At 44.4% G+C, this 18,156-nt stretch overlaps 1 protein-coding gene across 5 annotated transcripts in view; it reads right to left on the bottom strand.

Moving 5' to 3' along the window:
- Slc39a11 (solute carrier family 39 member 11) overlaps positions 1-18,156 on the bottom strand; it is a 379,584-nt gene that overhangs the window by 244,648 nt on the left and 116,780 nt on the right. For all 5 annotated transcript variants that reach the window (XM_063258751.1, XM_063258748.1, XM_003478772.5 and 2 more), the window contains one exon: positions 9,536-9,659. In XM_063258751.1, the coding sequence (XP_063114821.1) occupies positions 9,536-9,659 (124 nt within the window). The remainder of the gene's footprint in view (positions 1-9,535; positions 9,660-18,156) is intronic.

The raw sequence follows: 18,156 nt of genomic DNA, 5'->3' as shown, positions 1-18,156 counted from the left end.
TTCTTGTTGCTGATTTCCTTTTGCTTCCCCTATGCTTAACTTCTCACCCTGCCAGATGTATTCATTCCTTTAGATTTTTTGGTGTTGTTTTATTGTCTCTTTCAAAGATATTCTTAACAACTGTTTGGAGTGCCAGTTTGGTGGTCATGAGTTTCTTAAGGCAGTCTTTCTCCATCAATTTTAAAGGATAGTTTTGCAGGATATGTTAGTGTGGGTTGGAAACTGTTTTAGTTTAGGGTTTAAAACACTGCACTCACCCCAAGCTCTCCTGGACTTAACAGTTTGTGTTGAGAAGCCTAGTGTAATTCTATGTGTTTAACTTTATAAGTGATTTGTTGCTTTTAAGATTGTGTCCTTGTATTGGACATTTGGGATTTTGGCTATGAAGTGTGGAGAAGTCCTTTCTGATTGTGCTTATTTGGAGTTCTATATGCCTCATTTATCTGTATGTTATATTTTCTTATATTTAAAAGGTTTCCTGCTATATTTTTGTAAACAAGTTTTTTATGTCATTTGTGCAGTCTTCTGAATTTTCAGTACTTCCAGTTAATCTTAGATTAGCCTTTGCATAGCCTAAAAGGTGTTGGACCCATTTCTCATATTCCCCTGTTGCTTTATGGAATTTAAGTTTGTGGTCACCAACAAAACCCTGTCTTCCTGTTCTGGCACTCTGCTCTCACACTGGCCACTTTTGTTGCTCTTACTTCACATAGAAATTTTAATGTCCTAGATTTCTATTTGATATCTCTTCATGGACTCCAATTCTTTGCTACACTGATCAATTCTAGTTTGTATTTTCTTGTTTAGCACTGCAAGCTTCTGTAAACTAACATGATTTTGTTTATTATATCTATAATCTGTTTAGTTATATCTTCTGTGAGCTCACTGAGTATCATATTAATCTTAACTCCTCTTTTATGATCTTGACTAATTCAGCTGTATGGCTGTTGACTTCTTCCCTTTCAGTGCCTCATAAATCAGGTTTCTGAAAGTTGAATGTTTTTGGAGGCATTTTGTTGTCTTGTCTTCTCATGTGTATTCTGAAATGTTCCTAGAGGCTTTTTAGACCAAGTGGATGGCATCTAAAATCTTCTCCAAAGTGCCATCTCACGTGCTCGTAAGTGGGGATTCCGGGAGGTGACTGGATCATGAGTGTGTTACGCTTACTACTGGATTAGTCCACTGATGGGTTTTATAGCAGGATGTGATGTGACAGTATGAAGCCTGGTGGGAAGAGCTGAGTCACTTGGGTGAGGCCTGGAAGACAGAGAGAGAGAGAGAGAGAGAGAGAGAGAGAGAGAAAAGAAAAGAAAAGAGAAGAGAAGAGAAGAGAAGAGAAGAGAAGAGAAGAGAAGAGAAGAGAAGAGAGGGGAAGGGGAGGGGAGGGGAGGGGAGGGGGGAGGGGAGGGGAGGGGGGGAAGGGAGGGGAGGGGGGGGAGGGGAGGGGAGGGGAGGGGAGGGGAGGGGAGGGGAGGGGAGAGAATGAGAATGAATGAATCAGTTCATGAACTTAATATGAACTTAATTCATTTCATGATTCTGAAAAATAGGTCCACATTGGTGTTCATGCAGAAAAGATGGTCACAGTCATGCTTGTCATCCAATGCAGTTTGCAAACAAAAACAAAATTTTGCAAAACATTTTTGTTTGCAGACCAAATTGTTCACAAAAACCACTTTCTCCTTCAATCCCTCCTTCTGCTTCCTGCCTGCCATGCCATGAACTATTTCTCTTTTGCCATGCCATCGTGCCTTACAGCCGGCCAACTAGCACTGAAATTTCTGTGAGTTAAAATAAACCCCTGCTTTAACTGGTGTCATGTATTTTGCCCCAGGAATGAGAAGATAACTAAGATAGACTTTGGTATGGTTTATGGCTTCTCAGTAATGCTAAACTAATAAGAATTTATGCCACTGTTCTGGTGAGGCCACAGTGTTAACACTCTAGACTATGGGCCCACTAATGACTCATTGGAAAGAAGAGGAAAATCAACTGGGCACGGTGTTACACACTTGTAATTTTAGCACTGTGGGAGCCTAAGACAAAAGGACTGTGAGTTGAAGCTAAGCAATTTAGGAAGGCTTTGTCTCAAAATAAAAAAATACCAGGTACATAGCTCTATGTGAAAGACCTCGGTTCAATCTCTAGTACTGCAAAAAGAAGCAAATAGAAAAGTTTCTCATCAATTACCCTGGAAAAGAAAGGAGGATCCTGGAAAACGCAATGAGGGGAGCAGGGATCTGGAAAACAGCCCTGACCCCAGGTCTTATTTTCTTCATCCTGGGTAGTAGAGATACCCTCTCCCTGTGGAGCCAGGTCTGAAGATCTAGAAAACACTAAACCTCAAATTCTATCTCTGGGCAGGATCTGGGCAAGACAAAAGACACAGTTGTGGAACCAGCCCACCCCAGACAAGAACACTCCTCAGGGAGGGTCACAAGGGCTGTGGAGGCCCAGAAGATCAAAGGCTTGCCAGCTGATATTCTTCTTTAATATCCCTTCGCTCATCTTAAGACATGGATAAACCTTCCTTCACAGCTGGCCTCAGAGGAGCACAACCTATTTCCACATCTGGGTAGGAGAGGAACAGGGGTTAGCACGCTTACCATGGCCAGCACGACGTGGAGGGCCCTCAAAAAAGCAGGCAGAGCTGGTGTACCAGTGGTACCAACTCTGGTATGGTGAGCTCCCAAGAAACGCTGGGACCCCTTCTAAGATTGTTAGTGGTTTACACAGTCTACGGTAAACCTTGTTTCCCAAAAGAGATGTGAATTTTTCCAGTGCAAGTATCTCCTGTTTTCTTGGGTGCAACACAGTCTTTTGTCCTGGAAGTAACAGGGGTTATATCTTCGCTAAGGCTGACTGTTGAATTTCCCTGAGGGGTGCTGAGCACTGTTGAGTGTGAGTGGCCAGGTAAACCAGGTTCTTGGAAGACTACAGAGGCTCCTGTCTCGCCATGTTGAGCTGTAAGAGAACATCTTGTCTGGTCAAACTCTGTCTTCCCAAAGAGTGCATGATGAGTTTTGAATAAGGAAGAAATCAGGAGTCCTCAGGGGCTGGCTCTGTTTTAAACAACCAGCACCCAGTGAACCAACCTGGGTACTGGTAGGCTGCTAATCATCTAGGCCCAAAATACTACTTCCTGGAGACAACTGACTTAGTTCTCAGTTGCTTGGAGCCTTTGATACCAAGAAGGGAAATGTATTGGCAGACGAAAGAACAGAGTCTAGAATCTACTTTCAAACCTCACTAACATCTTCCCCACAAAACCCACACTCTCCTAGGCTGCCTCTTCCAGGAAGTGGTCTAGATTCCTCCCAATTTCACAGGCTCAAACTCAGCCTCTGTTCCTTACCAGGCACTTTTTTCAGTAACAGGCAAAAGGAAGAGCAAAATGAACAATAGGAGAGAATAAATCGAGAGGACTCCTAAATATCCTAAGGACACAAAATTAAGTGCCACCCTGTATGTTCCCAGCTTAAACAGTTTCAGCAAAACAAAACAAATAATACGAAAGTGGTCAGGCTGCTTAGTTCTGGGAACAGCCTCTTAAATCTTTGAGTAATAAAAGACTGGCAGGATATCCTAAGGGGGCTGGTACTACAAAGGCCCCTCATCTGTGGTTTCCCAGAAACACATTAAAAACACATTTCCTCTTTTATGATAGACTTATGTGCTGAAATGAATGTGTCAGAACTCTTATAAACATGATGAAACCTGCTAACCAAGCAAATGTTAAATTTTGTATAAGGAGGCAGTATCCCTACCTCCTCCAGCAGGCACTTAATGAATATTTGAAACAAGGCACTCAGCAGCTGCTTCAGGGCTGAAGATGAATTAAAAGGGCTTTTATTACTGCCAGAATCCATCTCCTCTGATTTTCTGTCATGCTTTTCTCTACCTCCATCTCTGTCTTTACTTCTTCCTTCCTTTCACCAAACACCCCTGCTGACATTAACCAAGCTGCCAAACTCTGGTCATGGAACAATCAGAGTCATGTAGCCCCAAAATGCACCTTCTCCACGGAACCTCAGAATGTGACCTTAACTTGGAAACTGGGCATTTGCACGTGGAACGAGCTAAGTAGAGGTCAAAGAGCATAAAGCGTCTGTTAAGAAGAATAAGTTTTTGAGATCCACACAGCTGGGTTAGTGAAGTTAGTAATAATACAGTATATATTTCAAAATTGCTAAGAGTAGATTTTGAATGTTCATACCATCCACACACACAAAATGACAAGTATGAAAGGTGAGAGATGTTAATTAGCTTGATTTAATCATTCTAGAATGTAAACATATATTAAAACCCTATAAGTATATAGTTGATATGTGCTAACTAAACATAAAGCTTAAATTTTTCAAAATCTAAAAAAAAGCAAAGCATGGTGGCTCAAGCCTATATGAGGTGGGAAGACAGTAAGTTTGAGCACAGCACGGACAACTTAGATCCTGTTTCAAGATAAAAAAAAATATAATACAGGCTGAGAATATAGCCACTTGGAAGATGCTGGGATCAATCCCAGTAACGGGGGAAAAATACTAGTCCTCATGGATTAGGATGGGCTTCTAATTCAAAGATTGATGTCTTTATCAATGAAAGGAAAGAGAGTTTTGGACATGAACTGAGACACAGACACCCATACAGGGAAGACACTACATTATAGCAGCAGTGGTACTTGGAGTAATGCAGTTACAAACCAAGGACTGCTGGATCCAAAGTTAGCAAAGGGAAAGAGGGCTTCACCTCTCAAGCCTTTAGAGGGCTTGATTCAAAAACTTCTATCCCCCAGGCCTGGGAGAGAATACATTTCCAACCATGTTTGGAAGCCACCCAGTTTGTAATACTTTTTTGGTGGTCACAGCAAGAAACACATTCAGGCAGAAGAGCACTTCTATACACTCAAATATGTATTCATATTAATCACCCCAAAGATGCTAGAGTACAGCATGCCAGGGACAGTGAGAGTAGAGAACCTAGGGTCCCGTTGCATTTCATTTGCTTAGGATATACGCCTGCCAGGGGTCTCACATAGTCAGACTCAAATCCTTTGGACTTCCTCCTGGTTGCTTGCTATTTGAGTAACATTTCAACTTCATCCTACCTTGTTCCATCCTGCTTCCTCAGCATGCCCAGCCCATCCAAGTGGGAGGCTAACAAGAAGCTAGAAAGTGTGTCTTAGTCACTTCCTTATCTGGGACAAAGTACCCGGTACTCATAGCGTAAAGGAGGAAAAGTTTGTTTTCCCTCACATTTTCAGGTCATGGCTTGGCTGGCTCCAAGGTAAAAAGACATAGTAGAAGAGCCTGGCAGCGAAAAGCTGGTAACTAAGCCCATGAAAGCAGGAAGCAGGGAGAAAAAGGAGGAGCCAGAGACCAGACCATACCCTTCCAGGTCACATCCTCAGCGACTCACCTCCTAACAGTACATCCAGTTATGAACTCATCAGCAGATGGATGCACCAATAAGAATAGCTTCTCACAATCTGATTGACTTTCACACCTGAGAGACTTCTGGGGAACACTTTAAATCTAAACCACTACACAGTGAGGAACTCAAAAAGAAGTAGCCTCCTCGCTACCTGGGTCTCTGTTTTTAGATCAATGACCATCCGTGGGAAGAAGACACTTTAAAAAATATGGTTCAGCAATGTGATGGACTGAATTGAGACTTTCTTCCCACTACCTGAGTTTATATGTTGAGGTCCCAATGCTCAGTATTGTAGAAAGCAAACAGATATGGAGACAGGATCCTGGTAACTCAGTTAAAGTGAGATCCTAATCCCAAGGGGCTGGTGTCCTTATAAGAAAAGGAAATTGGCACACAGCCATATAGAGAGACGACCACATCAAGCCTCAGGGAGAAGCCAGACTCTGCAAACCAAAGAAAGAAACCTCTGAAAAACAGCCCTGCCAGCAACTTGATCTCACGTGCCCAGCCTCTAGAGTTGTGAGAGGACAAATTTCTGCTCCTCAGGCCTCCCAGTGCGTGGGCTTTTGTTATGACAGCCTGAGCAAATGCATGCTATACATGCCAAACTGTCTCTAGTCCAAGCCACATTAATAACTTGAAATAACTACCTAGCTCAGAAAATTGGGACTATTTTTTTAAAGGAAAGAAAAAAAAAAAAGAAGAAGGAAAGGGCTATTTGAATGCTAAGGCTAATACAAGACTCTTCAGAAGCCAAAACTCTACAAACTGTATGTGTCTGGCATCAGGCCCATGAGCCAGTCTCATGCTGTCTGCACTGAGCTCTGTTCAGGAGAATATGTACACATTAGCTGCTTGCTTTCTTTAACATCCGTGATACCAAAGAGCTCCTGGCAATTATGAGTATTAGCGTTGAACCCTCTGTTCTTCATGCACAAAATTTGGCATGACACATTTTAATAGCTACTCTGATTCAGGCCCATACTTTCACTGAAGAAACCCAGGTAACAGGCCACAGCCAGGAAGGAGCAAAGCAACTTCTCTTTGGGAAGGGTACCAGTGCAGGGAGGAAAAAAAAAGTTCTGCTTGGCAGAATGGAGGAAGGTGAGGCAGAGAAGCCAAGACTGAGAGCACATTGGAGCCATAGAGCCATCTGGAGAATATAGCCCTTTGCCTTCCCAAAGCAGGTATACGCACATACAGAGACCAAACATGTAGGCAACCCCCAGCCTAATTTCTAGAATGTACTCAACAAGATACTTGTACAGCGATGTGCATCCTACATTGCCCTCCTGCTGCATCCTGAATAGCGAAAGACTGGAATTTATCCAAAGGATTCTCAACGATGTAACATCACAGCTAATAATTGCTGGAATGAACTGGGCATAGTAGTATAATCCCAACTAACCTGTAACCCCAGCAATCTAGGAGGCTGAGGCAGGAGAATCACAAGTTTGAGCTTAGCTTGGTTAGTGACTTAGTGAAATTCTGTTTCAAAATTTTAAAATGTTAGAAAGGGCTGGGGATGTAGGTTAACGTAAAAGCTCTGGGTCCTGAGTTCAATTTCCAGTACCACACACACACACAGAATGAGATGGATGATCTAGAAGTGTCCCAGACAATCACAAAAACGTATTTTTAAGTGAAAAAACCTCAAGCTACAAAACAATGGGTCGGGGGCCAGGGATTTAGCTCAGTGGTATAAGCGCCTGCTTGGCAAGCATGAAGTCGTGAGTTCGATCCCCGGTACCAAAAAACCAAAACAATGGGTCTAGTATGGTTGTATAAACATACTTCTAGAAGGATACATAAGAAACCAGACATAGTGTCTACGGCCAAGATAGGAGACTAAACTGTGATTATTATATCTGAATTAAAGGAAAGCCGGTTGGTATGGATGTTGAGGAGGCAGAGGGATAGAAAGAGAGACTGATAGTTTTAAAAGAACTTCTGACCTAGCTAAATATCCAAAGCCTTGAGAATAGCTGATATTGTAAAACATTTGGCACAAAACATAAATAAGAAAGAATCTCATAAATGCTTTCCCAGCTCAGCTGCTGCTGAGCTCAGGGCAGCTGTACTTCTCTCCCGCCGCGTGGCTTTTCTGCCTCCTCTTGCTGAACCAATTATGGGACATGATAACGGCTGCACCAATATTATTTTTTAAAGGCTGATGTTCCTTACTAAACACCTATTAAACCAATCTCCTTGCTCTGGTTACAGCAAGCTTAAGGGCAAATCCAGATGGTACAAAGAATTCATATTCAGGCTGGATCCGTACAAGGCCAATCATCAAATATCCATTATCAGTTTGAAGAGTCCTCAGACGCCTGACACCACAGGTGTGCCCAGGTGAGACAAGATGGCTGGGCACTCCCGGGCTCAGCAAACCATCTTCTCGCTACCAAAGAGCCAAGATGGATCTGAGCAGTTAGCAACAGCTAAGAGGGTTGCTTAGTAACCTGGTAACCACTTGGTGCACCCTAGTACTTCAGGGCGGGACCAGCAGCTTCCTCCTACACTCTCCTGGCTTAACCCCAGATTGGCCAAAAAGACCCAGCACCCCCCAAGCCCTCCTGCAGAGCCAACTCCCAGCCCTATCCTTGCAGTTGGAAAAAGCCCAGTGAAAGGATTGCCACTTTCTATTTCTTTTGATGGACAGACACTGAATCTCTTCCCTGTACCCACTTCGGTGGCTTTAAAGGTAAACAAATGGACAGAATAAAGTCTGGCCAACTCTGCCATCCTAGAGAAGGCTCAGAATCAAAACCATAACATCTTCCAAAGGGCACATGGAAGACCAAACACAGAATCGCTAGTAGAATCCACTGGAAGGCCCATGAGTCCAGGACTCAGCATGGAAAATGGCAAGATTTGTGGGAAAATAGTGCCCATCCCCTGCACCCCTAGGAAGAGGCCTTGACAACACTCAGGGGAAAGAAGCACAGTAGGCACTAGCTCAGCTGTTCTGCTTCAAACAGGAACAAGATCTGTGACTGCAGGCAGTGGGCAGTATGTGGTTTGAGGCTGGTATGTGGTATTTTTATTTCCTGGTTTCAGCCCACATGGGAAGTCATGGGGGACAGTGAGGATTAATGGGTATGGAGCAGATATCTGCATTCTCTGTGAGTAATGTACAGAGGGCAGAATCTGAACATAGATCATTGAGTTTGAGCTGTGGCTTGGCTGTAACTCTCCCCAAGGATTAGAGATACACTCAGCCTAGAGACAGCAAATATATCCAATTAAAATGCCAAAATGACACAAGAAAAGCAACGGTGTTTCCTTCACTCCTGTGAAGATGGTGAACAGTCACTGACTTGTTTTACCAAAAGACAACACCAAGCTGGACATGGTGGTACACTCTTGTAATCCCAGCACTCGGAGGCTGAGGCAGGAGGATCGTTGCAAGTTCAAGACCAGCCTGGGCTACAAAGTGAACCCAAAGCCAGACTAACTGCATAGCGAGACCCTAATCTCAAAAAGACCAAAAAGAGAAAAAAGAAAAGATAGTACCAAGTAAGCAGGGAAGAGCCTGATCTCACCATCATCTGCATGGTTTCTATTCCTATAGGCTTCCTCTACACAAGTGGGAGAGCAAAGGGACCTCAAATTAGGACTTCCTACACAAATTCAAGGAAAAGACAGCTGTGTGACTCTTCTGATGCTACCTAGTGTCTGAAGGAGCCAGATGTCCTCAGTGACAGTGCCATAGAGCTAGAGGGAAGAGGGGCAATCCTCTGGACACAGAATTATAAAGGGCACTCAGCTCATCAGAGAGGCAAGATAAAGAGACAAATGGCCGTACTCTCTAATCCAGATTGGCCTCATCCCCATCAGAGTGACCCTGTCCACCTGACCAGTTTGGAAAGAGGATCAAAAGGTGTCATTACACTTAAGCGAGTGGACACTAAGCAAGTGTTTCTGAGAGCAGATGAGAAACAAAAGCTCCTGGCCAGAGCACTGGTTTAGCTGTAGGCAGCAGTAGGAGAGGTTGGCAGAGCACCCGACATCTCCCCCATCCTTCTCCCACCAGCCCCAGCGTGTGCTGTCTGGCTCAGCTCAGCATCTGTGGCAGAGAGCTTGCGTGAAAGCTGCCCAGCACTACCTATCCGGATGGAGAGCTCGCTTTCGGGGACCAGCAGCATTGGGCCCTCGGGATCTGACTTCTTCTTCATCAACGTAGGGTCTAAATTCAGTGCCAGGGCCATTTGGGGGTCTTCTGCTGCACCCTGAAACAAGAAGCAGTAGTGTCACTAAAGCACCTCCACTCCATTCAGCCCCCAGATCCCTCTGGCCCAGAGGCACCTGAAGCCACTGGCCTATGTCTTCTAAGAATACCGAGGCTGAGTTGGTGTCCAGGCCAACCCAGTTTTCAGGCCAGGACAGATCATTAAAAAGATGACAAGCTTTGGGCATAGAGGGTTTCCAGGGTTCCCAAAAACAATATCTAAGGAGTTGGTGCTAATCCTAAAAGTGGAACATACACACACCCTGGGGAAGATTGGGACCTGCACACCAAATCTCACTACACACTCATCACTGCTGGGTACAGTATACAGTGGATATTCAAAGATGTCTTTGTGGCTAGGTCATGTCGATGGCAGCCTAAGGACAGGACACAAGGTCAGCATGTTCAGAAAGCTGCCATCTTTGTACTCCTCATGAGATCAAAGGAGGAGACCCAAACAGTGAAAGGTGCAAAGAACATCCACTAAGAGCTATGTTGGAACATCTTACTGCAACCAGGTCACCCTTCCATGCTGTCTTAACTGGTTTATTTGACTGACTCACATTACCTAAGCAAAGCTTTTACCCTTGGTATTTATTTAAGAAATATTAGCTGTGACTTTAAAAGTCCATCTTAGGAACTCCATTCCAGTTAGCCACGATGGGCCATGAGCTTCTCTCCCAATGACACTGGAGGCCAGCCCAGCCTTGCTGACTAACAATGGCACACTTAATCTCAATTGGAGCAGGCAGGGTGGGACTCTACCAAGTCTACAGGCATCTCCACCATCCCCCAATGACCTCAAAACTAAGAGCAGATGTATGCAGCATCTTGATGGCAAACGACAACAGATACTTCTTAAAAATGAGGTGTCTTGGTCTACCCAGGATAGTAGGAGAAACCATAAACTAGAACAACAGAAATCGATCACCATTCTGAAGCTGGGGCACCTGCAGATCTCACATTTGGTGAGGGCCACTTGCTTATTCATAAATGGCATCTCTGTCTGTGTTCTTACACGGTGGAAGGAGTGAAGAGTCTCAGGTGTCTTTTGTTAGGGCACTGCTCATGCTCAATGAGGACAGCACCTTCATGACCTAAACACCCCACCACCAAAGCCCCATATCCTAAAGCCATGTTGGTGGCTGGGATTTCAATAAATGCATTTTGATGGGATACAAACACAGATTGTAGCACTGGGGAAAAACAGTCCCAAACAAACAGGAGTTCCCATTTTAAATATGTGACACTACTACGAGACAGAAAGCTTACAATCAACCATAGCAATGCAGCCATTTATAAGAAACTAGGAACAATGTTTTCTTGGGTTTCTTACATGAAGCAATTTCAGAACAAGTGTGCCAGGCTGTGTCTTACACACACACACACACACACACACTCACACAAATATACATATTCAAGTCACACACACATGCAAAATACATATGTAGTATTACATACCACACAACCACATATATGTACACGTATATGTACTACACACATCCCACAAACATATATACACACATACACTCCCATACCCACACCACACTACATGCACATACCCCTTCTTGCTTTTTTTTTTTTTTTTTTTTTTTTTTTTTGGTACTGGGGATCGAACTCACAACCTCGCGCTTGTCAAGCAGGCGCTTACACCACTGAGCCAAATCCCCAGCCCCTTCTTGCTTTCTTATGGCCATGATAACCAGGGGTAAGAAAGAAACTAAGATTCAGAAAGCTTATTTTATTATTTCTTTACAACTAACATTGGAACCTCAGTTTATAAACGTTAGCTTGTTTTGAAAGATGGCTGCATTTGTGTCTTCTGGTGAAGATGACTGTGGTCATGTTTGTCACCCAATACAGAGTTTGTGAAGAGAAGCAAAATTTTGCTTGAATGCCTGCTTGTGAACTGAATTATTTGCAAACAAAAACATTCACGAACTGAGGTTTTACTAAAAATGTTTGTTAAATGTTTTTTTAAAATTTCTTATTGCTTATTGGTACACTGTACATAATAGGGAATTTGTATCCATACATTACATATTCAGATTCCTCTTTTTCTTCCTAATGCCCTCTACTCCCTTCAGCCTATCTGCCCCCCCCGTTACTGTAAATGTTAACACTGAAGACCCAAGCCCTTCCTTCAGTCTTCTTGCTTGTCTGCAGCATTGGTATCATCCCAACCCTTTGCAGTGCACTTTAATAAGGGTGCCAACACTTCATTTCACCTTCATTAAAAAGTACGAAAGCAGCCCCAAGCCCCGTCTGAAGCCACTCACCCCGCCTTCAGGCCTTCTGCAAAGCCTGAGACTCACTATCCTGTCACACAGGGGCAGCCTCCATGCCGCGTCACGGTCAAAGCCGGCACCACAGATGGACAGAAGCCTGAGCACAAAAGAGCTCTGCACAAGCCAGCCCCCCACCCTCGCCCCAGCAGAAACCCTCCAGCCACCCCCCAGCGACAGCTGGTGTCTGTGTGATGTGCCACAGGCCACAGAGCCTCGCCCCCCTGTTTGTTTATGTGCTTTAATTATTTCTAATTCCATGTCTCCTGCTGACATCTGAGGAGCTGTAGCACCATAAAAAATGCATCTCACTACGAATGTGCGTCTGCCGACTTTCCTTCCTTTGTCTTTCTGCCTCTTATAATGTGATTGATGCAGAGCAGGGCGAAAGATGTAGACAGGGAGCCACTTCATTATAGGAGAAATGTACAGCCTTCGTAGGTATCGAGCTGCAATTGCATATTCAACGGGGCCCATTCTGTAAAAGGAGATGTAGCTGGTAGGGATCCTAGTTTTAATTTAGGGTAGTGGTTTTCAACCAACTGGCAGTCTACATCTTTCCCTTAGACACTGGACAATGGGCATTTTGTGGACGGCTCTGCTGGTGTCTCTCATGGATAGAGATGAAAGATGCTGTTCAGCACCCCACAATGCACAGGATAGACCTGCAGCAAAGCACAGCCATACTAAATAGCAACAATGCCAAGGCTAAGAAACCCCACTTTCGAAAGATTCAGGATGCACAGGACCCCAATGCTCCCAGAGTTATTACACAGCAATGCAGGAAACAGCCTCTTTTCACTGTTGTGACACTTTCTCTCAGAAAGCCAGCCTGCTCTCTTATATTAAGTAAATTTTTAATGCATCAACCATCTACCAGGGCTGTTCGAGGTCCTAGGGATACAAAAAGAGACAAGTCCAGTAGTCTCATGAATTTTTTCTTAGAGGCCATAATAAACTAACCAAGCCTAATAAGCTAACCAACAATGGACTAAAAAGTAAAATGTTCAGGTAATGATACTATTAAGAAGAAAAATAAGTCACATTTATAGGCTATAGCCTTCCTCCCACAGTCGCTTGGTGCCAGGAGACATCAGAATTTCACACAAACAAGCCTGAGACTGAATGTTAAGACCATGTGTTCCATGGATTGAGATGCACAGGGCGGCCTCCCTGGGAAAGTGGTGCTTAAGCAAAAGCTTGGAAATTAGGGAAGAGCAAACATCAATGTCTCCTTCCCCTTTGGATCTTTCTGCCACTTTTTCAGTCAATTATCTGTTGGTTGTACTGATTTATATTGGTGCTTTTGGAAGGATGGGGGAAGGACACTAAGAAGGTCCCACCTTGCTGTCCTTTAAAAGTTGCTCTTTTAAAAGCTAGACCAGGATACAGCATAGGCCACCATGTCCCCCACTACCTGCACCAACCACCACCACGTGCTTCACCAAACATTTAGCCCTCAGAAAGGCAGGGACCTCGTATTTATGGAGGCAGCATGCAAAATAGCTAAAGCATGGAGTCCGCTGCCCCATCAAGCAGATGGACGGGTAAAGAAAATATGGCGTATATGTACAAAAAGGACTTATTCGGCCAACAAAAAATGAATTCCTGACATCTGCAGAAAATTGGATAAAAGTGGAAGACATTATGTTAAACTATAAAAGCCAGACACAGCGAGACAAGTATCACATGCTCTCTCGCTCTCATATTTGGAAACAAAAAAGAAAGTCAGTCTGAAATTAGAATAGAGATTACCAGGAGTTAAGGGGTGGGGCAGGCAGTAGACAGGGAGGAATGTATTTAACCAATGCCCACTGTGTGCAGGAGTGGGCACAGCACACTGAACCTCATTAACATGTATAATTTATAAGTGTTAATTTTTTTGTTTGTTTGTTTTTGCACTGGGAATTGAACTCAGGACCTCATGCTTGCCAGGCAGGTGCTGTGCCACTGAGCTATATCCCTGCTCCATATGTTTTAATTTTTAAGGCGGGGACCAGGTATGCGATACGGGTGCTGCAGAATCTTCTGAGGGCTGCCTGGACAGTTCCTTCTATAGCCCCATACTTGGCCATACCCTCCACCTGCCTTGACCCCAGGCACTTGCCCCTGGAGGTTCCTTTCAGACTCTTTGAGGGGCTTCCCCAAATTCCTCAGTCTTCACACTCAAAAGCTGGTAAAGCAAACAGAAAAATTTGTCCTGGTAAAATCAAGGGCCAACCCCAGAGGGAGACACCAGCCTGCTTCGGTGGCTTCATCATAACATCCATGGTAGTGGGGGAAGTCAGGAGGTGTCTGCTGGACAAAGTGGACCCTGGCCAGCTGGGCTACCACCACATCTCTTCCCAGGAGTCCTATGTGCTCTCTGGCACCTACCCAGTAGGCAGAGGCATGCTGAAGCTCTTTACCTTCCACAAACACAGCACCAGCCTGTGCAGGAGGGACCAAGACCCCTTCCTTCTAGTCCATTCTTTTTTTTTTTTTTTTTTTTTTTTTTTGTCTTTTTCAGTTTTTATCAGTACCAGGGATCGAACTCACCACCACCTGCTTGCAAGGCAGGTGCTTATGACACTCAGCTAAATCCCCAGCCCCCTAGTCCATTCTTTTTGACTTGATACTCTTCTGACATTTCTGAGGCTATTTTTTTTTTAAATAAGCAATGCTTTCTATTCACAGGACCTTATTCCATCCTGGTAGCCAATGACAGGGCCAAGTGAGAGTACACTCACTTTCCAAAGTAAATGTGACTGGTATAAGTAGTTTCTGACTTCTTGTCACAGCTCTGAGGGCCCAATGTGTAACCCTCCTCCCTAGCCCACCACAGTGCTGCAGGTGGGTCGCTGGGGCTTTGGATATCTCAGCTTTGCTGTGCCCCCTTGCAGCTGCCAAGTGTCAAGGCACCAAACACATGGACTCCTTCCCTAGCTACAAGAATGTCCCCTTCCTTCACCTCTCTCCCCTGAGCCCTTTTCCTGATCCTCCTTCTCCATCTCCCTCTGCTTCTCCTAATCCAGCTCCATACAAAGAGTCAAGCGCAGACAGCAGGAAGCAGGAGCCAAAACCCACTCAGAGCCACAGATCTGGAAATGGCCACTGCCTTACAGTGAATTAATATCAGCACTATTATGACCATTATTATATATGTTTTGGGGCCAGTCCCTGGTTGAAAATAAAAAGAGCAATTTCCACCTTTTCTGAAAAGGCACACAAAGAATCAGGAGCTGAAAAGAATAGCACTTTCCAGAATGGAAAGAGATTAAATGAAAAGAAAGCAGGGAGACAGGAAGCAGCAGGGGGAAAGCAGGTCTGTAACACAACTTACATTGAGCTCTGAAAACAGTATGTGTGTATGTTGTTTCAGAAATGAAATCCAGATGCTGTTCACTGTGGTTTACTGTTCCAGGCTGGGGGAAACAACAGATGGCTGCTGATGTCTCCAGAGCCCCAGCAGAAACACATCGCCAAAGGAACAACTGGAATGCCTTGGGAGGGCTGCCAGCTCCCAAGGTGAACACTAGAATGACACACTAAAGTCCTATGCAAGGCAGATCTGGACAGATACTAGCAATTGCAGGCACTGTGGGCCCTGCAGCCCCCAAGCCCCGCTGAGGACAGGTTAATGTACTTGCTCCAGGTCCCAACAGTGACCTTCAGTCTGTTTCACATCACTTCACTCTGGTACTTCCCAATGGGGTGTCTCCTGGTGATGTTGCCTGGTGAGGCGCAGCAGATCAAGTTCTGATGATGCCCATAGTCTGCAAGAGGCAAGCTAACCCTTTCCAAATTCACAAGCACCCGCCATCATACTAATGGGAGGGGGTGGGGTCAGTAAACTTTCTCCCAGGCTTCACCCTACCTCCCAGGCCCCTGGAGTGCAGTATCCTTAAGTGAGATTTGTCACTTAAACCAAGAGGAAGGTTAGGGGACTAAGTAGTGCCCCCTGCCAGCCACAGCTAAAGCAAGGCGGCTGCTGCACCCAGGGGAGAGGAGACCTGGGATCTGGAGAGGTGCCTCTCCCCCTGACCTCCATATACCCCAGGCATTGATAGAGAGAGTTCTGCAGGCAGTCTGTGTCTATCTTCAGTCACCCTCGCTTAACCCAGACTCACAAGGTGGCAATGTGCAATAACTGATGTTGTTTTTATGACTGAGAAGTTGCCATAATGATACTCGTAACACAATCTTAAATTACTCCACATAATGGGAAAATTAAATGTCGCCCCGATCATCAGCCAGAATATGGATGATGCTGACATAATAGATGACCTTCTCTCTCAGGGAGCCCAGCTCGGCCTGCTGCCCAGGCCCAGGCTAGCTCGGGGTGACAAACGGTCAGCCTCAAGGCAAATGAGGACACAGAGTAGCATAGATGCTGCAGCAAAAAGCACAGTCTGTCTTGGGCTCTGCTGGCAGGCCATGTTCCTTCTTGCCTCAGTTTGCCTATACATTTGAGGATCATGGGTCATAGACAGGATCCTAAAGACAAGGAGAATGACAGTTCCAAGCCCCAGGTTTGTACCGGCTTTTGAAGTAAATGGTCTCTTAAACCTACAAAGCCTTTCACTTGAAACAGGCCTTCTCCCATCGGGACCCAAGGACATGTTCTCAGGGGTCTTAAATTTTTATTAAACCTTTATATTTTCATTTAAATGATATTGTAAAAAATAACACCAGCATCCCTACTGTTGGGTTTCAGTGCCTTTGTTTGCATTTGTCTTTACAGCTGAGTGGGCATCAAGCAACACTGCTTTCATTGCTGAGGGTTAATGGGAGAAACCCAGGAGCAGGATCCACAAACAGAGGCTGCGCCGGAGCCCAGGACGGACCACATGACTCCAGGGAGTTCTACAGAGGCCACAGAAGTCTTCAGATGGCTCTAGAACTTCCCCAGAGGAGGAGCTTACTCCACCCAGCAGGTTTCATGGGGTATAGCTCGGGACTCAAGGGAACTGCTCACAGAAGCAAGGAGACTGGCATCTTGCAGCTGGTAGGCTACTTCCAGGAAAATGTTCCCTGCCATGTTACAAAATATAGCTTTTTCTTATTTTATCGATTTTTCATTTGGATTTGAACTGACAAGTTTTTGGTTTCAGGACAAATGAAACACCTAAAGCGTGAAGTCTAACTTAAAACAGTTTTATGCTTGTGCATATTTATGTCACAGATACACATAAAATGGTAGAGTAAAAATGGCTCCAGTCAGCCTTGGGGACATGTGAATGTATTCCCTATGAATTGAAAGCATATGCCAGTCAGAATAATACAAGGCCTACAGCTTGAAACAAGGGAATTCTCTTCCTCTGCGCTTCCCTCAACTGTCAAACTACCAAAATTCTTGTTAGAGAACACTAACAGTATATTGTGGCCGAATCATTGTTTTTATGCACTCCAAAATACAGTAAAACTGTTTATGTTACCATTCTCTGTGCTTCCTGCAGACACCGTTACCCCACCGGACCAAGACGCCACGCAGGTCTCTGTGAGAACAAAAATCTCTTGGTGATTCATTTTTTTCTAAGCCTCACAGTTCCCTGTATGATGAGCTTCAAGAGACAGAATTCCATGGTGAACATACTGGTGAAGTCTGCACACAAGCAGAAAATGACTCCTGGAAACCCTACAGCAAGGAACATAAGTTCATCCTACATTATTTGGTTATATATAAAAACCTATTAACATTCTGCAGGCGAAGCTTTAGGGACCAGTGTTCAGAGCAATACTAGTCTTTGTTCGATGCTCAGAATAGTAAAGAAAGTATTTCTTTCACAAGAAACTGATTTTTATTTGGGGTTGGGGTTGGGAGGAAGGTGGCTGAAGCCTTTGGCTTCAAATATCTATCACTTTCATAAATAAAGATCTATGGATGTCACCCTTAAAGCAGAATTTATCATACACACGTATTTATTCCTTGGAGTTATACCAGGCAGAAATCGCAAAAACCAAGAAGGTAATTATTCTATAAAACCCAGCACTTCCCTTTTCTTAACCATGGTTTAAAGAAATAATAAACAAACTGGCCCTCGTATTATCAGTGCTGCCAAAGAGATCTTTATCACGACACTGCAGAGGAGGAAAGTTAAGGTCTGACTTATCACCCATCTCTATACCTCTGACAATTATAAAATGATTTCTCTTGACTCTAAAGGAAGCAGGAGGAGAGAGAGAGAAAAAAAAGAGAGAGACAGAGACAGAGATCGTGCAAGAGCCAGTTCT

This window comes from Cavia porcellus, unplaced genomic scaffold (assembly GCF_034190915.1).
Source record: "Cavia porcellus strain 051 isolate PalLab524CR breed Dunkin Hartley unplaced genomic scaffold, mCavPor4.1 scaffold_12, whole genome shotgun sequence".
Taxonomy (NCBI): Eukaryota; Metazoa; Chordata; class Mammalia; order Rodentia; family Caviidae; genus Cavia; species Cavia porcellus.
Note: the sequence above shows the minus strand (reverse complement) of the source record. Positions and strands in the feature narration are given on the sequence as shown.